This window comes from Monodelphis domestica, chromosome 5 (assembly GCF_027887165.1).
Source record: "Monodelphis domestica isolate mMonDom1 chromosome 5, mMonDom1.pri, whole genome shotgun sequence".
Classification (NCBI taxonomy): Eukaryota; Metazoa; Chordata; class Mammalia; order Didelphimorphia; family Didelphidae; genus Monodelphis; species Monodelphis domestica.
The window spans coordinates 166,897,012-166,921,984 of record NC_077231.1 but is presented as its reverse complement, the minus strand read 5'-3'; the positions used below and the strand labels follow the sequence as shown (position 1 = coordinate 166,921,984).

At 36.4% G+C, this 24,973-nt stretch overlaps 1 protein-coding gene across 1 annotated transcript in view; it reads left to right on the top strand.

Moving 5' to 3' along the window:
* Positions 1-24,973, top strand: part of RELN (reelin) — a 539,202-nt gene that overhangs the window by 281,308 nt on the left and 232,921 nt on the right. The window contains exon 11 of the mRNA XM_003342005.3: positions 14,691-14,836. Within this exon, the coding sequence (XP_003342053.2) occupies positions 14,691-14,836 (146 nt within the window). The remainder of the gene's footprint in view (positions 1-14,690; positions 14,837-24,973) is intronic.

Genomic DNA, 24,973 nt, shown 5'->3' with positions numbered 1-24,973 from the left:
TAAATCTTTCCCACACTTATAAACACTGAGCTGATTATCAGAGCCCTGATACAGAACACAGCCCTGTGGTTAGTCGCATTTCATTCAATCAGCCAATAATGCCCTGTGTACAATCTCACCTTGACAAACTTGCACAAGCTGTAGAGGTGTACATACTGCATTTCCATTGTGTACAGTATGGTATTTAACTGCAAAATCTGAGATATAGCGAAAACTCTGTGATACAGAATTAGATTTTTTTAACCCCACGATACAGTGAAGCAGAAATAAGAGAACTGCAATATAGCAAAGGACAACTGTATTATATTTATTTCTTACCACTACATTTTAGAAGGAATATTGACATTCTTGTCAAGAGGAAGGTGACCAAGATATTAAAGGTCCTTGAGACCATTAAAATATTGATTATCAATTATATATTATTAACATATTGATATAATGAATAACATGAGCAAAAATTAATATCTTCATGTAATGCTTAAACCCCAGAGGGCAGAACTCAAAGAAAAAACTTCAAAAAATTAGAACTCAATCCCCAAAAAATTACCTTGAGAAGTAAATGCCATTCTTTCTCTATTAGGTAAGAAGTCTTCAAACACATCTTTCAGGATCACTTGTCAAGGAAGTTTTTGGTGGGAGTCCTATTCAGGTCCAGGTCACCAAAGATCCTTAGAGATCCACTCCAAATGCGAGATTCTGTGATTCTAAGTAAGTTTTGTAGGATGACAGATTCAGAGACTTGGAGCCAGAAGAAATGTCAAGGGCCAATAGTCTGACCCTTTCATTTTGTAGATAAGGAAACTGAGATCCAGAGAAGTTGAGGGCTTTGCTTAATATCACAGAAATAGCAAGTGGCAAAAACAGGATTTGAACTCAGGCCATCTGAAATTCAAAACCTTAACTACTTCCCTTTTAGAAGTACATACTAAAACAGTTTCCATAAAACAGCAATTTATGGGATCTGCTATTCTAAAATTATCTACCCAACATCTAATATGGTCTACTGCCCAAAAAATGACTTTTTTCTTAATGGGTTTTTTAAAAAGTTGTTAGCCAACTTTTTTATGTCCAAAAATTAATCATCCTAAATAATCCTCTGCTTCATTGGAAGTTATCTGCAATGTTTTTAATGAAATTACTGGGAAAATGGGATTCACTGAAAAGAAATGTGCCTCATAGCAAACTTTGCTCACATCTCTTCTCCTCTACCTCTATATTGCTTTATCTGGTGATTTCATCAGCTCCCATGGATTTAATTACCGTTTCTGTTCTGATGATTTTCTAATCTACCCATCATGCCTCAATCTCTCTGCTGGCATCTAATCTTGCATCTCCCATTACCTTTCAGACATCTTGAACTGGATGTACAGTAGATAAATTTAATATGTCCAAACAGAATTCATCTTCTCCACTATGTTTTACCTTTCCTATTACTTTGGAGGAAAATATGATCTTCCAAATCCCTCAGGTACACAACACAGGAGCCATCCTGGGTTCTTCATTATCTCTCACCCCCCACCCCCATATCCAAAATGTTGCCAATGCCTACTGACTTCACATTGGCAACATTGCTCCAAAATGCCCCCTTCTTTTATCCAACACTGCTCCCATTCTGGTATAGACCCTCATTACCTGACCCTTTGATTACTGCAGTGAGTCTGCCTGCCTCAAGTCTTTCTCCACTCCAGTCCCTCCTCCATTCAACCAATGAAGTGATTTACATAAAGCATAGCTCCAGTCAAGTCAAACCACCCCCACCTTACCTCCTATTCAATAAACTCCATTGACTTCTGTTGAGTCTGGGAACAGATAAAAATTCTCTATTTGGTATCTGAAATCCCTCAAAACTTAATCTCTTCTTACCATTTTAATCTCCTTATACTTACTCGCCAAAACACAGTCTTCAATTCACCAATACTAGCCTCCTGGTTGTTCCTCAGACAAGTGACTTCATATCTTGGCTCTGAGTATTCATTCCCTCTGACTGTCCTTCCTGCCTGAGGTGTTCTCTCTCTGCTCAGTCTACTGGCCTCCCAAGCTCCCTTTCAGTCCCAGCTAAGATCTTTCTACAGATGGCCATCCATAACCCTTCTTCTTTCCATTGCTTTCCCTCTATTAATTATTTATAATTGATCAGAGATTGAGAGAGATAGATTGCTATGTATATATTTCTTTGCAAACTGTCTCTCCCATTATATTGTTAACTCCTAGAGAGCAGCAACTGGTTTTTGCCTCATTTTGTATATCTACTGCTTTGTATAGTATCTGGCACCTAGTAGGTGCTTAAGCAATGTTTACCTATTGATTTGAATGAAAGCTGTGTCTTGGAACAATATCACAACTTCTTAAGATCTTTCTTTCATCTACTTTTCCCTAAATAAATTCTAATAGAAAACCAACATCTTATCCCACCCAGTGCCTTTCTATTCACAAATGACAGGAATTAGCTCAACTTCTTTTTATTTATTTATTTTTATTTAGAACTGAAATTTTTTATTTAATTAATTAATTTAGAATATTTTTCATGGTTACATAATTCATGTTCTTTCCCTCCCCTTATCCCCAACCCCACTATAGCCAATGAGCAATTCCACTGGGTTTTACATATGTCATTGATCAAGACCTATTTCCATATTATTGATAATTGCACTAGGGTGATTGCTTAGAGTCTACATCCCCAATCATATCCCCATCGACCCATATGACCCATATCCCCAACGACCCACATCAAGCAGTTGTTTTTCTTCTGTGTTTCTACTCCATTCTTTCTCTGGATGTGGATAGCATTTCTTCTCCTAAGTCCCTCAGAATTAGCCTGGATCATTGCATTATGAGCTCAACTTCTGATAGATACTAAGAGATAGAAAACTTTTAATAGGGGAGACTGAGACTGGTTTTATTGATTGAGGTGATATTGGCTTTGCTCAGTTCAATAGCTAGAGTTCCCTGTAGAGGAAAACTCAGTTCCAGAACTTCCTTCACACATCTTAAATAGCATGGTCACCTACTGATGAAATATGAAAATGTAACTTTGAGGTATTCATGATATTTGAAATTTTAATGGCAAGGGAGAAGAGCATAGTTTCAACTTTGTTATCTAGAGAATTGAAGAAGTGAAATGATTCATCCAGAGTCACATAATCACTACATATCTGAATCAGAACCAGTCTTGGTTTCAAGTCTTGGTTTCAAGGCTAGTCCTCTCTATCCATGATATGCTACCATTTGTGTATTATGCTTATTTATTACAATGGCAAATATATATTTTCAGTCAGATCACCACCACTAACTGACACTGAATCTATGTGCAAGCTTTTATCTTAATCCACTGGGGAGTTTTATTTTCTGTCAGAAAGTACTTCCTGTTATATAGTGAAAAACAGTAGGAAATAATGTCCACTTCATAGATCATCTTGCCGAAACACATTTGTTTTGTAAAGTAAGGAATATCTCTGCTGTCCTTCCATTTTTTTAAGTAAACCCAATTTCAATAAGGCGTGTGTTTTTCTTTAAGTTCCCATGTCATTTTCCATTAAGAAGAGGAATGTTAAACGTGGTCCCTTGGATAAATTCCAACTTGGGCAATTGCATTCTGTCTACTTAGATTCCCTCTGCTTGGTGGAATTCTTCTCACTTTGGTTAGCATCACTACAACTGTCATGTTCCTCCCCAGAGGTGGCTGCATATTAGTGTAGGATAAAACAACTGGGCTCTAATTTGTTAAGCTAATAAAGTGCTTTGGGGATGAAAGGTACATTTTGCACAAAGAGAGATGGGCCTTCATGATATTATGTTGCTCCATGTGGTGAATTTGTTCTATAATTAACATGAAATAGCATTAGCAAAAAATGGAAGACAGCCCAATTTCCATGTTAAGAATAGACTATAGAATATGGAAAATGAGTAATTTTGTATTAAAAGCAAAGAAAATAACTTCCAAATAAATCCCCTGGGTTAATTCATTTCGCTCTTTTTTTCCCCTGAAGAAAGCAGATACATTTAATTACCAACTAGAGTTATTTTTAATGCTTACTAAGTGAACTTTAGTTGTAAACTAAAGGACTATAGATTATTCTACTTGACTGTTAAAAACTCAGTGACATTTTTCTTCAAAATAATGTCTTGCCTAGTGTCCTCAATGAGACCAGTACGAAATGATGGTTTGAAAGCCAAGTTGAGACGCATGGTTAAGATTATTAATCACCTTATGGAATCTTACATTGTTATTTCCCCCTCATTATTCTAACTCAAGTCTGTCACCATAGCTATTTTGTTCCATAGTTGTAGTAAGTATTGCCAAATAATTATATACTTGTCACAAAATAAACCATAAATTGAATCGCTATGATTCATAGTCAGAGCTTTTAAAATGCAAGCCCCTGATGATCACAGAAAACAATGAGACAAAACATACCTTTTCAGCAATCTGAAATCCATTCACTATTACTGCATCTATTGTTTTGAATAGGCAAAAGTGCACCGTGGTCCTTTTTTGCACCTGGACTGTAATACTTAGCCAAGTTTTGGGGCTTTTTTTAACTGGCATTAAATTACCTAAAAATCGAATGTGTGGAGAATGATAGAAATTTAGTTTGCCTCCTGGGAGAGGGCTTTCTGTTCCCACTCTGGATTGTCATAGTCTAAAATCTGTTCCCTTCTGGGTGATCCTGTAATCTCTGAGCCAAAATCTTGAAACCGGCCCACAAAGGTTACTGTGGAAGAGTTGAAGGCAGAGGAAACAGGATGGTATGTAGGCTATGACTCAGTTGATTTCAGATCAATCAATCACATCTCTCACTTAGAGTCTAGAAATTCCTTTACCAATATATTTCTTTCCCAGCAAGCCACAGTCTAATTTATGGCTCTGCTGACAATGCCGCCTTAATTAATTTTATTCATCCTATTTCTCTTTCCTCTCCTCCCCATATCTCATCTGTTTGCATTGCCTAGATTTTAATTAAAAAACCTCTCCTCTCTAAGGAGCAATCTGAAGTGGCAAAAATAATCACTTAAAATATTACAGTCATTAAAAAATTGGCTGTGGTTGAAGCCACGCATTTTCAATTTTCCTACAAATGATGTTTTAGCTTCCTTTTAAAGTGCACTTTGTATCTGAATCGTCTACCACCAGCCAGCCTGGCTATCAAAAATGGTCTTCCAGCTGGGTGGGCTGAGTGACAACTCCTTAATGGAGGAAATTGATGACTTTCTGCTCATGTAGAGGTGAAGGCATACTGGGCAGATTTCTTTCCATCTGCCACCAGCCCTTTGCAAGCTGGCATTGCCCAAATGCCCAATATACTCATTCCCACAAAAAGGATGTCGCCAAAAAATAAATTGTGAGGCTACAGCTGTCTGAAAGAATCATCAGGGCCATTAGGCCCCAGGGAGATAATATGAAGAGGTGCATCACTGTTCATCTTAGATGAAAACCTAATTAAACGATGGTAGAGGTGATTGTGAATACTTTAAAAGCACAGAGGTGAAGTCATTAACATTTGCAACATCGTATAGGGAGCAACCTCAGGAAGATGTTACTCTGAACCATAGCCAAGGACCTGATACATGGAGGAATGTGCACCGATGTTTCCTGTTGATGTTTTTGTGAATGGCAAAATCTTGTCACTTAGCTACACTGTGTTCTGCTTGTCAAGCAGAGGAAATCCATTCAGCAGCAAAAATGGGAAAATATATTTGATTGACAATGGAGATATAAAACAGGAATGATAACTAAAGGAGGTAAACAGTGAAATAGAAAAACATTTGTGTTTAAAAGTACAAAATAGAAGACACACACCAAAACGTAAGAAGCATACTACATCAAAATTATGAGAAGGAGAAAAGAATGATAAAGAAATGCTTCAATAAAGGTCCATTTAGAAGGCTAAGAAAAGGAAAACTTTGCCATGCACCAAGTGTAGACCTGAGATTTAATGCAATACACATGCTTGTTCAACTGGTCTCTACATGTTGGCAGTAAGTCAAAAGCTCATATTATTCCAGTAGCCACATATGGTTTAGCACCATCTACTTGATGTTTCTGAGCAGTTTGCAAAGTAAAAATAGTTTTATATTCTAAAATTTCCTTGATTTTACTAGACCTTCCAGCTTCCTTATATACTTGATAACATTTTCTAATTATTTGATTTTCAATTATAATTTTATAGAAATGTAATATGGATTTAAATGGAGGGTTAACAAAAATGGAAATTGAAAAGCATTCATCACTATTTCTATTTTTGTAGATATTTACATTAACATGCATTATTAATAATAACAATTATTATTATAGTCTTGATCTATGGTTTCATCTGAGTGAAGAGCTGTCAGTATGGAAGCTATCTTTGCTGATTCAGACTGGCAAATTGTAGAATATTTTTAGAGGCATCTCCGAAGTTGTGACTTACCCATAGTCACCAACTAAATTAGTATTAAGTTCTATGCTATGCTGTTGATAGAATACTATGCCATACTATACCATACCAAAACATAATAGCATAAATAAAGGACTTCAGGTTTTGCAAAGCACCTACAAAAATTATCTCATTTTACCTCACAATAACCCTGTAAGGTAGATGCTATTTTTATACCCATTCTTCAGATAAGAAAAATGATCTTGAAAAAGATTTTGATTTGCTCTGTCCTATAGCTGATAAGTATCTGAGGCAGGATTTGAACTCAGGACCTCCTGGACTCCAAATCCTATCCTCTGTTATACCACATTGCCTTGCAATTAATTTTTTAAATTATTATATCACTTTAAAGTCTTTAAATTATGATGTACCTCTCTCTGGTTAATATTATTGTTCCCATTTTACAAATGGAGAGATGGAATTCGTGGACTTGCCCATGGCCATATTACTAATTTGGGTGTTTTGGAATTTGAATCCAGTTTTTTTCTGATTTCAAGTCTAGCCATCTTTCCAATCCATCAGACTACCTCTTAATTGTTTTCAATGATGCTTTTGTTTTCTTCTTTAATATAACCGAATCACCAAATTCCATGATCAGAAATGTTGTTCAATGACAAAATTTTTAAAAATCTAATTAGAGAAATAGAATTCAAAAAACTATATTTTTGTCTGTTATCTTGACTTGAAAAGCAAATGCTTTTCGTCTTAATTCTCTTTAAAAAAAAAACCTTTACTTTCTGTCTTTGTAACAACTTTTAAGACAGAAGAGCAAGAGCTAGGCAAATGTTGTCTGCAGCCAGATTTGAACCTAGGTTATACTCTATCCATTATGCCACCCAGCTGCCCTCTCTTAATTCTCTTCACTTCACATGACCTAGCAAGATTCTTTCTGCACTAGTGAAGTCTAGAGGCAAACTGAACCTTACCCATAATCTGAAGGAATCATGTGGAACCTGGTGCTCTTAGTGATATGGTTCAAGAACAAGAAAAAATTTAACCAAGAGAGCCTATTTCAACTTAGAATGATGTCAGGAAGGTCTGTCATTCCAGTCTGGAAAATACATATAAGGCAAAGGTCAACTTCAAAAGAGTCCATTTTGATTTACCCTAAAATAGATTGACCATTTGGAAAGCATTGTGTGATATGTAAGACAGAAGCTCTCAAAGTGTGATCCATGGGCCATTAAAAGTCTTCTTTCAAGAGATCCCTGACATTAAAACCATAAACTTTTGATTTCTAATAAGGTCAGTGTAAATGGAAATGACCTACCAAAACAAAAGGTTTTTGGAAGAAGGTACTCAATAATATTTAGGAGTATAAAATATTTGGGGCAACTCAATAGCACAGTCAATAGAGCAACCAGGCTTAGAGTAAAGAGTACTTGGGTTCAAATTTGGCTCAGATACTTCCCAGCTTTGTGACCCTGTACAAATTTTTTAACCCCAGTTGCTTAGCCCTTGCCAATCTTCTGTCTTAGAATTGATACTAAGATTGAGATTGAGGGTTTAAAAAGAAGAAGAATATACAGGAGTCCTTAAGCCAAAAGCTTGAGAATTTCTAGTGTAAAATACTGAATTTAGATTCAGTAAAATTTAGGTTCAGATCTGACCTGTGACACTGGTCTCTTTTATATCCTGCCTATGTCACTTAATTTTTCTTTGCCTTTTGTATTGTACAGTCAACTGTGAAGATTGGATTGGCTCTCCTCTGATTGTAATAATGAAGGTACTTAGCTCTTCCTTGATAGAGAAAATAAAATTATAATCCCCAGTCTATTTTTAGATTTTAATCCCCAAAGTGTTAACTTAGTATTTAAAGTAGATTTACCCATTTTAACTACAAAAAATGTTAACTAACCACAAAAATGTGTTAACTAACTAAAAAAGGTGTGAACACCCATTTCCTACATTGAGTGGGCAGTCCTGGAGAGTCTGCTGTGATTGGTAGGCTTAAATTTAGCGGAGGTGACACAAGAGGAAAAGGTCTTTAAATAGAGGAAACAGAGGCACAGAAGAGGCAATTGAGAGATTTGATAAACATTCAATCACTCGGAGTTGGACTGGAGAGAGATCAGTCACTGAGGCTTGGAGTGAAGAAGAGTCACTCAGAGGAGAGACTGGAAGAGTCACTCAGAGTTGGACTGGAAGACAGACACTTGAGGAGAGACTGGAAGACAGACACTCAGACTTGGAGTGAAGACACTTGGCTGTGGAACTGGACCCTTGGAGGAGCTCATGCAGGAGAATTCAGACTGCTTTCCTTTTAGACAGTCATCTCATGATGAGTGTAAAGGCTGACTTAGTTCCTTGCCCTTTCTGGAGATGTGAACCTCTGAGAAAGGCCCATCCTCTTGAGACTCCTTTCCCCTGGCTGGGGCCTGAGAATTTCTACCTGGCTCAAAGGAAGCAGGAGCTCGCTCTCTTTCTCTCTCCCCACTTTTATCTCTTCCTCAATATATTCCCTCAATTGTAAATAAACTAACATATTCCATTCTACTTTAGTAATTCATTTTGGGATTTAGAAATTAAATTCCTGGTGACCACCAATTTAAAATATTCAAGTCCAACCATAATAAAAATTAACACAACACCTCTATCATAAAATTCCAATATCAGTGTGGAAATCCCTCTCTCCATCTCTCCCCATTCCTTCTCTCTCCTTCTACTTTCTTCTCTCTCTCTCTCTCTCTCTCTCTCTCTCTCTCTCTCTCTCTCTCTCTCTCTCTCTCTCTCTCTCTCTCTCTCTCTCTCTCTCTCTCCCCCCTCTCCCCCCCCTTCCTCTTCCTCTCCCTCTTCTTCTTCCCCCATCTAACCAAATACAAGATGGAGAGCTGAAGTTAAGGGCAAAATCTCCACCAAAATCTCCATGGTTAAATAATCAAACATTTCCTAAATGCCTGTTATGTCCCAGGCATTATGCTAAGTGCTGAGGATACAAAGAAATAGGAGAAAAAAACAACCCTTGCTCTCAAGCTCAAAAGTTAATGGAGGAGACAGCATGAAAACAACTAGGTCAGTGAAATCTATAAAGGGTAAATTGTAGATAATTGCCAAGAAGCCACTAGTATGAAAGGGGATCAGGAATGACTTCTTGCCAAAGGTACAACTTAAATGGAGATCTGAAAAATGCAGGGAACCCAGGAGTTAGAAATGTAGGGGTGGAATTGAATTCCTAGCCTACAAGGCGGCCATTGAAAATTCAGTGATTTGGGAAATGGAGCTTTTTGTGGAAAGAAGAGCAAAGAGGTCAGTGTCACTGAATGGTAGCTTATGTGGAAGGAAGTAGAGTAGAGCTGGAAAGATCAGCAGGGAGCAGATTATGAAGAGTTCTAAAAGCTAAGCAAAGTATTTTATATTGGGAAGCAAAAGGGACAAAGTTATTTGGCCCAGATCAGAATAAAACTGGAAACTTGACCTCCTTAGAGCATTATTTTCCATTCCACTGTACTAACCAGGAATGGACATCTACCTTATCTAAGGACCACTGTTTAGGGGGAAAAAAGCATAGTCTATTCCTTGCTCTGCACTAGGGAATGGCAGAGCCACTTTTATCAGAGATACAGTTGTATACTTAAAGGTCATTGTAGCCTCTTCCTTGCTCAAATGTTTTCATCTCCTAGAACATGTAGATGAGAATATCAGGAGAGCAATGCAAGATGGCCCCCCTTACCACATTCCCCATTAGGAATAGAGAAGGTCATTGGAGATAATTTTATTCTCTGGCTTTTCTAGGAAACTCAGCTATTCATAAGATTTTTAAAGCCAAAAAGAACTTCTGCCTCTTCTGGTCTAACTCCATCATTGTAGAGAGAGAGAAAGCCCAGAGTAGGGAAAGGACTTATCCAAAGTAATCCAACTGAAGCCCCTTCACTATAAATCCAGTTTTATTTGTAGTATAAAGTAATAAATTGATTAGAAAGTATGTTCCTTTGATTTCAATTCGGTATTAAAACTGAAGTGAATATATTATTTTGATCAATGAAGAAAGTACATATTTTCCCTTTAGAAAGTGTATAAAAACATAAAAAAGAAACTTTCTCTCCTTCGTGGACATTTGTTTTATAGAGGTCTAGGGTGTTAAGATCTGTGATTTTTTCAGTGTATGGAATTCCAGGTGTGAAAACTCTCTCCATCTATTATGTGCCAGATAGAAATTGAACCTAGGTATCCTTGATATTAAGATCAACCTCTTTTATACTATAATGCATTATTTATCTTTTCCTGAAAATAGGAATTGCTTTTTCATGTAAAGTTTGAAGGATAGGAATGAGATACTTGGTTAACTTACAGGAATTCATTCTGGATTTCATACCATCTATAGTTCAGTGAAAAAATGCTAAACATTTACAAACTAGGAAAAACATTATAAAAGTTGGAGAATAAATGGCATCTAGTTCCAAATTTTTAATCATTCAAAAATACTGATTTTGGTTTTCACTATTCAGTCAATCAGTCATTCAAGATGCAAATAGTGGGTTTAAGTTTCAGTTGTGTCCATTTTTAGATACATTACTAAATCACATCAGTTAATTCCTCTTAATATTCTGATTCCCATTTACCTGTAAAATGGCAACCTCACTGAGAGGACCATTATGAAGATATGTGTATAAGTTCTTTGTAAGAACAAAACACCATGTAAATGCTATTATCATTATTATAGTTATTTAATTTTAATTTTAGGACCTGTGATCTTGTTGGTACAGGGAATTGCTGGCGAGGAGCTTCTCCCAATGGCAACAGTATTTTCTCAAAAATTTGTACTCTTAGTAGCCCCAAGAAGCAAAAGAGAACATGATTAGCTGTGACTCACATAGCCAATATGAATATGGAATCGTTTCTCCTAAATTTTTTTTCTGATTTCATACATGAATAAATGCAGTACAATACAGTTCCTAGGCCTTACCAAAATCAACTAAGGTAAAAATAAAGCTGACTTTACCTCCTCTTTTGTAAAACTCTTTTTAGCCCACTATCAAAGCCCAGAATTTGTTTATTCAGACTGCTTTCTTTGTGATTACTATTTTCAATATTACTTGAGGCAGCTAAGAAATATGCTAACACTTTAAAATATTATGACCTCTACAGAATGTCTGTATTTATTGTGTATTATGTATATATGTACATTAATAAACTATTTTTTATTTTAAAACATTATACAGTTTACTTATGTACATATATTTAATTGTCTATTTTCATCAAGTATGAAGACTAAAATAATCCATTTGACTCCTAAATCTATACTTGGGATTTGCAATACACAAATTTTTCCAAAGCTCCATTAAAAGAACTTCCTGTTCCAATTCCACTGTACTGGTGCATTTTGCTTGGTGTCTGTTTTTAAGATACATGAAGAGTATGAAGGTGTTTTACACTATTTCTCATTATTCAGGTTTACTGATAAATGAATTTCCCATCCCAGATGATAGCCCAAAAATAAATACTGAATATAAGGAGCAATGTGAACCTTAAAGAGAGGGTGATGACCTAGTTTTTCCTTTAATAGAACTCTTAGAATAAATATAGAATGAAATATGCATAATATATAAATACTCCAAGAATCTTTTAAAAATAGGAAACAGTTAATGTTTTAAATGCAATAAACTTGGTATATTTAAACTAGCATTTAGCTTATGAGGTCTTTATATCACATATTTCATTATTTTTCTTAGCCAAATAGTTATCTCTTAAAAAGTACAAGTGATCTTTACTTTTCGAACATGTTCATATTGTACGTGGCCCATTTTCTCTGACAATGATTTAGTGTGTCATGTGGTACTTTCTTTAATCATTCAACCATTAAACTGCATTGGTGGCAGAGTTCTTATTATTTCTAGGGTAAATATAGCCTGTGGCTGCTCAGAATTCCAGAATTTCATGATAATTGCTCTGACCTTTATCTAGGATTAAGTGTATTTATAGCATTTTACCAAGTTTATAACTAAAGATCTCTTTATCTTTCTCTTTTGTAATGTCTGTTTTTGAATAGTATGTAGCTCTGTCAATATTTCTATGGTTTCTATTTACTTTTTTGTAGACACTAGATCCTTTAATATCAGGAATTTATTCAATTTAGAGTGGACAAATACACATAATGTGCACACATTTATAAGGCAATTGTCTCATGCTGTATTACTAGATATTGATTTAGGGTGACAACATGGAAGCCATGTGGTAGGAATTACCTTATTGCTTAATGGTATAATACTCTACCATTGAAATTAAACAGAGTACCTCCTTATACAGCCCTCAAGTTAAAAATATCATACTACCCAGACTTGTTTCCTTTGGATAGTTGGAGAATGGAATGTTCATTTCTCAAAGAAAAAAGACTGTTTTAGATTTTGTCTTTGTATTCCCAGAACCTTTCCTAGTCTTTAGATACAAAATAAAAGGGATTGAATTGAGTTTAGAAGCTGCATTATATTTCATCATTTACACAGTAGGCATTCAATTACTGTTTTGATACAAGAAAAGACACATTTTGTAAGTAGTGATGTTAAAAAATAGAAAGTCGGCTATCAAAAATCTGGGGATTATTTTCCATACTAAAAGAATCTTTTTATAAATCTTCTAAATTCAAAACTAAATCTCTATAGAAAAATATATGTGATATCTTCTTTCAAACACTGTGTATTTTTGAAATTGATAAATGCACACATACCAAAACTAAAATATGTGACAATTCAATTCTTGGCCTTTGTATTTCCCTCTGATTTCCCTGCCTTGGAAATTTCTTACATCCAATGTCTTAATCCGAAAACCAATCTCTTCCTAAGACCCAGTTCCATGTAGGTATTTCTATTTCTTTTGGGTAGGCTTTAGAAAAAAGCATTAGATTCCTTACATATGCAAACAAAAATACGTGTTTACATACATATATATGTACATAAAATATATATATATACACAAAAAAAGTTGCAAGATGCAAATATAAAGCATATCCCATAAGTCTTTGCCCAGTTTTAAGCTACTAAGTATTTTGGTACCCCTTGTATGTATGTGTGTAAATATATGGAAGGTTTTAGTACCTTAAAACTATAGAAAGATATTTGGAGCATCATATATACATTTACTTATGTATATGTATATATGTATGTGTAAATGCCAAGCCATACACCATGTCTTATGTCATGCCTTTTGCCCAAGGTCAGAAAATTTGTATATTTGCCATTTGAACCCAGGTCTTCTGATTACAGAGCCATGCTCATGATTCTTCATTGTTTTTTATCTGTCGCCATTATTACTATAAGAATATATTTTAAGATTACTGGGAAATGCTTGTTTTACCCAATCAAGAAGAAAAGCAAAGAAATTTAATTCATTAGTGGATAAAAGAAATAATCATTCTAAGACTGAGAAGTAGATATACAGCTGATCTCAAGGAGCAAGTCCCAAATTTGAGTCCTTCTGACACCCACTAGATGTGTAACTTAGACCAGTGACACCTGCTCAGTGTCTCTGGACAACTATCCAGGGCCTTAAATTATAGAAGGCTTCTAAATAAGCCCTGGAAATGTGAAATCACAAATCTGAACCATGAAAGTATATGAGAAAGTATTTCCTTTCAGTCCTTCCGTACCTCACCTTCAGTTGAAGAATGCTGAAGTAAATGATCTTACATCTTTGGGGCTCAGATGAAAATCAACCTTGTGCAAATCTTAGATCCTTCGAGCAGGTCTGTCAAGAGAGCAGAATAAAAAGATCTAGCCATACTTGGGATTACCTTGACCTTTTCTGTATTCCATGTTTTGATTAGCTAGCCATTCTACTCATATCCCATTTACAGACTCATTGTGAAGGGCTTGAATGGCAAACCAGCAAAGTATAGAATATTGAAAAGGTCAATGTGATTTAGCCCATAACCATAAAGCTGAAAATATATGAAAACTCATTTTTGTACCTTGTGCCCACAAACAAGGACTATGATAAGAATAGGATATCATTCCAATTAACAAACCTCTTTTCTGTTCAGAATACTTTATCAAGGAGGCTTTCAAAGCTCATATGATCTTTTGTCCTCTTATCTTTAGGTATTTATTTAATTAAATAACTTAATTTTAAATTAATAAATAATTAGGCCCAGCTTATGATAATGGCTGTTTTAGAAGCAATTCAAGATAGTTTTAAAAAATAAACTAGTATTTTGATTTTGACTTGTAAACTCACATGTAGATAAACCATTTAGTTCTTCAAAGTTCCAAATGTAAATGAATATTAACACTTCTGCTAAAAAATTCATCTGAAAGCAATTTTTTGTTCTTTTTAAAAAATCTATAGCATAGCTGCCAGTCAGATGGGAATGCAATTTATTTTCATGGAACCGAAGGCACTGAGTTCAATTTTGCTACCACCCGAGATATAGACCTTTCTACTGAGGATGTCCAAGAGCAATGGTCAGAGGAGTTTGAGGACCAGCCTACTGGGTAAGTAATGGTCTTAAGAGTTACATTCAATTCAATGGATGTGATTTCAGGGCAGTGAGTTTTTTAAGTGTCTGGGGAAAAAAAAAAAACTTTAACAAGGAAACCGATAATTTTGGCTTTCAAAAGTTAAATGCTTCATACTATTCTTAATCTCTCTCTCTTATAAAACTATACCTTTATACATATTAAAAAACAAAATTATAAAATTAAAACACATTTAGCTACTATCTAATTAGAAATAATCTAATTAGATATCTAATTAGATTAAATAATAATCTAATTAGAATAATTCATTATTCTATTAACAAAACTGTGTCAAAAATTGACTTTTATTTTGAGTATTTCTTTTCTTTCACTTTTTTGGCAATTTCTTTTCCTTCCTTTTATTCAGACACTTAAATATATGCTGGTTCAAGGGAATTAGTTATAGTTTCTAGATACTGACTCAGATGGGTATGACTTGACTTGTTAAAATCATTTATGAACTGAAATTTGTCTTTGAAAACTCATAGATGAGAAGAAAATTTGAGTAAAATTAGGGAGATGGGACATAAGATAATTTTTTATTGATTGCCTTGGTCCTGTATCCCTTGCTTCTAATAAATATACCACTCTAACAGCTTCTTTAACTTGAGTAGCATTGGGGAAGTCTACATGGGCAGGATTATTAACAAGGCCGGCATTAATAGGATGATGAGAGTTGAGAGAAAAAAGTTGGCATTTATTTCCTAATAACTTCATGGATTTCTTCTGGCTACTTATTCAACAAATACATGTAATCATGTGATGAGATATTTACACTACAGATTATGTTGTTTGGTATTTGAATAGACACTTAAAATTAATATTATATAATTGAATAATAAAAATATTATTGTTAATAAAATTCAATATTTATCTTTTTTCTCAATGAAATTCAGTGTCTGATATAAATCTCCTTATAAGAGACTAAATGAGCACTCTTCTTAGGCTCATTTGGGGTTTTCTTGGCAAAAATACTAAAGTGGTTTACCATTTCTTCTCCCGATCATTTTCTAGATGAGGAAACTGAGGCAAACAGGGTTAAGGGACTTGCCCAGGATCACACTGCCAGAAAGTGTCTGAGGCCAGATTTGAACTCAAGAAAATTAGTCTTCCTGACTCCAAGCCCGTGATTTGTCTACTGTGCTACATCTCACTTTGTTTATATAACACTGAGGTTTTGTATTGTTTTGTTTAAAAACAACCCTTATCTTCTGTCACAGAATCAATGCTGTATTCTGATTCCAAGGGACATTAAGGGACTTACCCAGAGCCACACAACTAAGTGTCTTACCCCACAAAAAGATGGGGTGAAAGTTTTCAGCCCAAAACAGCTTAGAAAGCCAGCACAAAAGATTTAGTGCACTCACAGGATGGAAGTGGAATACAAAGCATCATATGAAGGCAGGCCCCACCTTTTGGAAACAAGCCTTGGGGGCAGCTGAATCAGCAGAGAAGGCTTCCAGAGCTTAGCAACAGACCAAAAGGAGTGGGTTGGACAACTGCTCCAAAAAAGATTACAGGGGTCCCTCTGCTGCCTCTGGCATCAAGACTCTTGTCACATTGCCAAAAAGAAAATCAGGTTGTAGTCCAGAGGGTACAGTCTCTGGTTGAGAAGGAACACTAGTACACTTAAGGCCTCATGGAAGGAGGGGACCCTGGTCAAGGTTCAAGGTACGAAATAGCTAGTTGTGAAGGTAGCTACACAAAGAGCCTGAAGGTTGGAACAGTGATCCTTTCACTGCAATTTGTAGAGTCCTGCTTTAACAGGTTTTTTTCATTAAAAAAAAAAAAGGTTAGAAAATGAGAAAACAAAAAAATACCAAAACAAATTCTGAAGTAGGCAACAAAAATCAATTCTGCTGTATCCAAAGTCTCCAGGAAAAATAGGAATTGCTCTCAAGCCCAAAATGAATTAATAGTGGAGCTCAAAAAAGGATTTTAAAGATAAAATGAGAGGTAGAAGAAAAATTGGGAAATTAAATGAGAGTGACAGGAAAATCACGAAAAACAGTCAACAGCTTTATAGAGGTATAAAAAATACTGAAGAAGCTGATGCCTTCAGAAAAATATAGGTCAGTTTGTAAAAGAGAAAAAATCCACATCAAGAGACAAATTTCTTAAAAGACAGAACTGGAAGTATAGAAAAAAAAGAGTTATAGAAATTCACTGAATAAAAGAATTATTTACAAAGTAGAATTTGCCAAATGGAAAAAGAGGTGCAGAAGCTCTCTCAAGAAATTAATGCAGGGATGGACCTGTTTGAATAAAAATATTTATAACTGTACTTTTTGTGGTGGCAAAAAAAAATGGAAAATCAGGGGATGTCCTTTGAGGAATAGCGAAACAAATTGTGGTCTCTGATAATGATCAAACACTATTGTCCTCTAAGGAATGATGAAATGGTTGATTTCTTTAACAACTGACCTACATGAACTGATGCAGAGTGAAATAAGCAGAACCAGGAGAACATTATACACTCTAACCAAAACATTGTGAGATGATCAAATGTAACAGACTTTGCTACTAATAGCAGTGCAATGATCCAGGACAATTCTGAGGGACATATGAGAAAAAATACTATCCATGACTAGAAAAAGAACTGTAGGAGTAGGAATGCAAAAGAAAACATATGATTTATCACTTGTTTATGTGGGTATGTGATTTAGGGTTTTGATTTTAAAAGATCATTTTATAACAAAAAATGAATAATATAGAAATAAGTTTTGAGTGATAATACATGTCTAACCCAGTGGGATTTCTTGTCAAATCAAGGAGGAGGGAGGAAAAAGGGAAGGGAGACAACATAATCATGTCACCATGGGAAAAAATTAAAAATATTTTAAGAGAAAAGAATGCTTTAAGAACTAAAATTGGGCAAGAGTAAGCTAATGAGACATGAGACATCAAGAAGCAAACAGAGTTCAAAGAATAAAAAATTAGAAAAATGTGAAATATCTCATTAAAAATAACTGACCTGGAAAATAAACCCAGAAGAAATAATCTAAGAATTATTAGGCTACCTGAAAGCCATGATCAAATAAAGAGCTTAAACATCATCTTTCAAGAAATTTTCAAGGAAATCTGCCTGATATTTTGGAACCAAAGGGTAAAATAGAAAAAAAAGAAAGAATCTAGCACTAATCTCCTGTAGAAGATCACAAAAGGACAACTCCCAGGAATATTATAGCCAAATTCCAAAACTCTGAAGTCAAGGAGAAAATATTACAAGCAGCCAAAAGAGAAACCATTTAAATAACATGGCATCACAGTCATGAAAACACAAGATTTAGCAGTTTCTATATAACAATTCAAAGGGCATGGCATAAGATATTCTAGAGGAGCTAATACTTCAACAAAGAATTATTTACCCAGCAAAACTGGGCATAATACTTCAGGGGGAATAAATGGGTGTTCTCTGAAATAGAGGACTTTCAAAAACTCCTGATGAAAGAACCAGAGCAGAATGGAAAATTTGACTCTCAAATACAAGATTGAAAAGCATAAAAAGATAAAACAAGAAAGAGAAATCAAAAGGCATTAAGTAAGTTTAAATCTCTACATGGGAAGATGATTATTGTTAACTTCTAAGAACTTAATCATTATTCGAGCAGTTAGAAATAGTATACATTAGTCAGAGGATGAGAGTGTGAGTTGAATATGAAGGGATATCTAAAATATAAAATAAAATTAAGGCATGAGACAAAGGAATACATTGTGAGGAGGGGGAAGGGAAAAATAGAATGAGATTAATGAAGAGGCCTGAAAGAGCTTGTACAGTGGGTGGAAAGAACATACACAATCAGTTGGGTATAGAAATCTGCCTTATCCTACAGGAAAGAAGGAAGGGAAGGCCATAAGAAAAGAGGCTGATAGAAAAGAGGGCAAATTGTGGGAGGTGATAGTCAAAAACTGAACAAGGGGAAATAGGATGGAGAGTAGTACACAGTAATCATTTTTTTACCAGTCTCTCAAATAAAAGTCTCATTTCTTAAATACATAGAAATTTAAGTTGAACATATAAGCATTCAAGTTGATACATGTTCAAAGGATGTGAATAGGCAGTTCTCTGACAAAGTAATTAAAACTCTTTATAGGGAGGCAGCTGGGTTGCTCAATGGATGGAGAGCCAGGCCTAGAGATGGGAGGTCCTAATTTCAAGTCTGGCCTCAGACACTTCCCAGCTGTTTCAACCTGGGCAAATCACTTAACCCCCATTGCCTAGCCCTTACCACTCTTCTGCCTTGGAACCAATACCCAGTATTGATTCCAACATGGAAGGTAAGTGTTTAAAAAAAAAACTCTCTATAGTCATGCAAAAAGGTGTTCTAAATCACTCTTAATTAGAGAAATGCACATTAAAAGAACTCTGTGGTACCACTCTCACCTATCAGATTGGCTATTATGACAGAAAAGGTAAATGACAAAACTTGGAGGGAAAATTGAGACACTAATGCACTATAGGTGGAGGTGTGGACTCATTCAACAATTCCAGAGAGCAATTTGGACCTATGACCAAAGTGTTGTAAAACAGTATTATGCCCTTTGACCATTACCAGATTTGCATCCCAAAATGATGAAAAAAAGGAGCAGGATCTACATGTACAAAAAAATTTTAAGCAGTTCTTTTTGTGGAGGGCTAAGAATTGGAAAGTGAGGGGATACCTATCAATTGGAGAATGACTGAGTAAGTTATAGTATATGACTCTAATGAAATACTATTGTACTATAAGAAATGATGAGCAGGAAGAGCTCAGAAAATCCTGGAAAGACTTACCCAAAATGAAGCACAGTGATATGAGCAGAATCAGGAGAACATTGTACATGATGACGGGAATACCTTACAGAAAACAACTTTGAATGAATAACAGCTATTCTCAGCAATACAATGATCCAAAACAGTCCCAAAGGACTCATGATAAAAAAAAATGCCATCTGCTTCCAGAGAAGGAAATGATAGAGTACAAATCTAGACCGAAGCAAACTTTTCTCACTTTGATAATTTTTGTTCTGTTTTCCTCCCACAAAAGGAAAATGTTTTCATATGATCACATATGTAAAATCTACATGAGACTGCTAACCATCATGGTGGGAAGGAGAGAAGGAAACAATCTGAAACTCAAAATTCTTTCTAAAATATTAGAAACTGTTTTTACATGTAATAAGGGAAAAATTAAATTTTTAAAAATTATTAGAAAATACATAAATATCTTAATATTTATTATTCATTTAAAATAGACTGGTTCAGGCCCATAAGAGACTAACAACCTGGATTATGAAATTAAGATATCTTTATTTGGAGGAACTTGGAAAAACCATCCAGTCCCAAACTTGCTTGAATCTTGGCTCCCCTTCCATTATCTGGATAAATGATAAATCCATCCTTTGCTTGAATATTACCAGTGTCAAAATACTGCATACCCTATCTCAAGGCACTCTATATGTTATATGGTAACATTTAAGGCAGCTCTAATTGTCAAGAAGTACTTCCATGCAGCAATCTGAAATCAGGCAGGCTTCTGTTAACTTCCATCCATTGGTTCCAGTTCAGAAATCTGTGCTGGATTGACATTATGGTTTCTCTTAAAATAAAGATGGATTGTGAATGCCCAGAAACTAGGCTATCTAGCCAGTTAAACCTTAGGGACTGTAGAACACTGTTGTCATCTTTCCTGCCCTTGAGCTTGGAAGATGGGCAAATGTATTAGTGTAATGACCACAAATGTAAACCTTTGCCCACTTCACATTTTTTACAAGAATCCCTAGAAAACAAATACACATTTAATTAGTGTATTAAGGTTTCAGAATAATCATTATTTCTGTTCGCTTTAAATTATGTAGACTGCTTTATCCTCACAATCAACTTCTGAGAGATTTTCATTTAGAGAAGAAAGTAAGAGAGATCCATTGACTTGCTCAGTCACCAAAACTCTGAGTGCCTAAGTTAGGATTTAAATTTAAGTCTTCCTGACTCCAAATCAAACTTTCTATCTATTATACCTTCTAGCTGCTTTTAAAACATTTTCCTGACAAACTTTGTGGCATATTTTTGTCTCCATTTTACAAATTTAAAAAAACTGAGTCACAGCCCAGTGACTTAGCTAGGATAGAAGGATTTTAATTATACTTTAAGAACTAAAAGACCTTGTTTTTTACTCATTTCAGTCATGACCAACTCTTCATGACTCTGTGTGGGTTTTTTTGGCAAAGATACTGGAGAGGTTTGCCATTTCCTTCTCTAGTACATTAGGCAAACAGAAGTTAAATGACTTGCCCAGGGTCACATAGCTAGTGAGAATATTGGGTCGGATTTGAATGTAGATCTCCCTGACTTCAGGCATATCAAATTCATATGAGGAACTGACATCCAAAGATAGCCAAAATGCTTGTAAATAAATGTCTGAGGTGAGGTATGAAATATCTGAGCTTCACTTCAAACCCAGGTCTTTCATTAAGTCCAGAAATCTTCCTAACACTCATCATTATGCTACCTCTCAGCATATAATGATGATGACAACATGAGCCATAATAATTTAACTTTTTTTCATTCATCTCCTTATTGTTTAGTGTAAAGAAGGAAAGAGAGAAGGGGGTGCTGTTGTAATCAATTTTATCTCGGCTTCTGAAAGTATCTCACTGCTAGATTAATGTGAAGCATTTTATTTTGTGTGATGACAGAGAGGGAAGATATTAGGAATTCTGGTCGTGAGCATCCTGCTGCATTCTGAGTTTTCCTGCCCAAGTTTATTGAGCATTTGTTTCATTCTGTTCCCCAACAACCACCACCCACACAGACAATCTCTCATTATAAACTCATCAGTAAAACTGAACCAGCAGAAACGCCATCCGTCTCTGCAGAATCACTTTCTGAATGTATGAGAGAGTTACCAAATGGAGACTTGATGCTTTTACATCTAACTTCTTGGTCACTTTTGACTCTTTTTAATACTTTTCTATTCCTAGGAGTTACTGAAGTGAAGAGGGAGTAGAGACTGTCAATTTCAAATGCTGCTAACAAAAGAATTTGAGTGGCAATTCCAGAAGTTGTAAAAGAAAACTACTGAGATCACACAAAAAACTTTCACTGACAGTTGTACAATTTTCTTAGTTAAAATGCAAAACCTTTGGCATGTGAACTAGTTCATTGTCAAAGGCTATGTCAAGTCAAAGAGCACAGTACAGGTAGCCAGGCTGGAAGAATTGAATATATGGCCACTCTTCGGGTGAACTGTGAAGCAAGTTAAAGCTTTGATGTTGCTGTTCAATAGTTTCAATCATATCTGATGCCTCATGACTCATTTGGGGGGTTTTCTTGGAGTTGTTTGCCATTTCCTTGTCTAGTTCATTTTACAAATTGAAAAAAGTTTTTAAATTATTTCCACTGTTAAAAATAAACAGGTTTTAAAAGTGGAAATATTTTTTGTTTTTTTCTATTTTTTCACATGTTACCTTTGTTTCAAAGAAACTCTAATAGATACATTGATAATTTATGTGTGCATTTCAGAACTCTGGCTTCCACTTATACAACACATCATCTAATTAGCAGCTACTGTATCTCACCCAGTTGAGACTCTTAGAAAAAAATATTTTGTGAAAAAGTAAACTGTTATATGGATTTTCTATATTTGTTTTTTTAGCCTACCTGGACGTCTTAAACTTTTATAGTTCAAGCTATTTGAATTGTTTTTGAGAATTATATACTACAAAGAGTTAGTACTCTAGTTTTAAAAGGAATTTTAATAAAAAGATTATTACATGAGGAAAAATAGGTCTTGTTGGTAGTGTTTATATAAGTACAATAAGATGATAACATGAACCCCTTTGATTTTTCCATCCATTAGAGAACTGAAAAAGTATAGATGATTTGATATGTTGAAATTACTCTAGATTGGCTCTATTTAATTGGAACACTTTGAATTTTTTGTGACACGGCACTGGACATATTGCCCAGCCATTAATTGTTTTGCTGTAGCTCAGTCATTACAGCTGTGCCTCTATCCTCATGACCCCATTTGGGGTTTTCATGGTAAGATACTAGAGTGGTTTTCGTTTCCTTCTCTAGCTCATTTCACAAATGAAGATCTGAAGCCAACAGGGTTAAATGACTTGCCCAGAGTCACACAACTAGTAAGTGTCTAGGCTGGATTTGAACATAGGAAGATTGAGATATCCTGATTCTAAGCCAACCATGCTATCCACTACATTGCCTCGCTGCCCATTTGCTTGTTTAAACCCCTTCATATGCGGTACAAAAAGTTGTTACATCTGGAGACTTCCTCAGCTGCATTGGATGGCCATGTTGTCTTTTGTGCTCCAACACACTTTAAGCACTCCACAGTGCTTTGCTGCGTCGCCATCTCAGCCATTGAACCTTCTTATTGGTTTCTTCTGCCTGTTCTGCCAAAGCAGTCTTCACATGCTGGTTGAGCAAAGCCCTGGTTCACCAGAGGTCGATGACCCGATGGCTACCCTCACAAGGTATAGCCGGCCTGTCGAAGCCGTTGCCCGGGGTGTAGCTGCTGCCGCATGCTAGCAGCTACTGGGAGCCACACGTGAGAGCTGGGTGTCAGGTGGGGGTCAGAGGCTGGAGAGCTGCCCTAGGAGGGCATGACAAGCCCTCCATACCAGCGATACTACCCCTCCCTGAGCACCCCATACACCCTAAGCCTAGACCCAGGCTTCCAACGCCGAGAGAGTGGGACTGTCTCTGTGCATCGACTTTTCCACTTAAATCTCCTTCACGCACAAGTGTCTTTGTGCACACTCATCTATCCTGACCCCGCCCACCCTCTTCAAGACCTGCAGCGATGGGGGAGTGGTGAAGCAACAGGTAGAGGTGACCACTGGCAGTTGTAGTCATGATCCTGCATGTAGGCGACCCACGGACCAGTGGTCGCTCGGCCCTGTGGGCAGCAGGGATGTTCGGCAGCATCCTGGGCGACTGAGCAGCCCTCTCTAGGACAGCACTGCTCACCCTAATCAAGGGAGGGGACTAGAAAAGGTGTCCCAAACATTGCCTGCCCTACAAACACCCGGTCAGCACACCGCAACTGGCAGGTCATCCCTTTAAGCAGTCGAAACCAAAGAAAACATAATACAAAGAAACTCCTACTAGGAGCATGGAACATCAGAACATTACTTGATAGAGAGAATACCCCAAGACCTGAGAAAAGAACAGCTCTAATCGGTAAAGAACTGGCGCAATATAACATCGACATCACAGCCTTAAGCGAAACACGCTTACCAGAAGAGGGATCACTCAGCGAACCCACCACTGGATACACCTTCTTCTGGAAAGGTAGAGCCTCAAATGAAGACAGAATCCATGGTGTTGGCCTGGCCATCAAGACCAGTTTGCTCAAACAGCTGCCAGACTTGCCTGTGGGCATCAGCGAGAGGCTCATGAAGATCCGTTTGCCTCTCAGCAAAGACCGGTATGCCACAATCATCAGCACATATGCCCCAACACTGACCAGCACAGAGGAGACCATCGAGCAGTTCTACTCTGACCTGAGTGCCGTCCTGCACTCAGTGCCCACAAATGACAAGCTGATACTACTGGGAGACTTTAACGCCCGCGTTGGCCAGGACCATAAAAGATGGAAAGGAGTGCTCGGCAAACACGGCGTGGGCAAAATGAACAACAATGGCCTACTGCTACTCAGCAAATGCTCAGAGTTCGAACTCACCATCACGAACACTGTGTTCAGAATGGCAAACAAATATAAAACAACATGGATTCCCCCACGATCAAAACAGTGGCATCTCATTGACTACATCATTGTACACCGGCGAGACATCCAGGATGTACAGATCACCAGAGCCATGAGAGGAGCTGAATGCTGGACAGACCACCGATTGGTTAGAGCAACTCTTCAAATGTGCATTGCGCCTCACCATCCAAAACACGCCCAGACAGTTCGTGCATTTTACAACGTGAGTCATCTTAGAGATCCATCTTATTTGCAAACATTCCAGTCCTGCCTGGATGACAAGCTGTCTGCCAAGGGACCACTCACTGGAAGCTCAACCGAGAAATGGAATCAGTTCAGAGATGCAGTGAAGGAAACATCAAAGGCAGTCCTAGGCCCCAAACAACACAACCACCAGGACTGG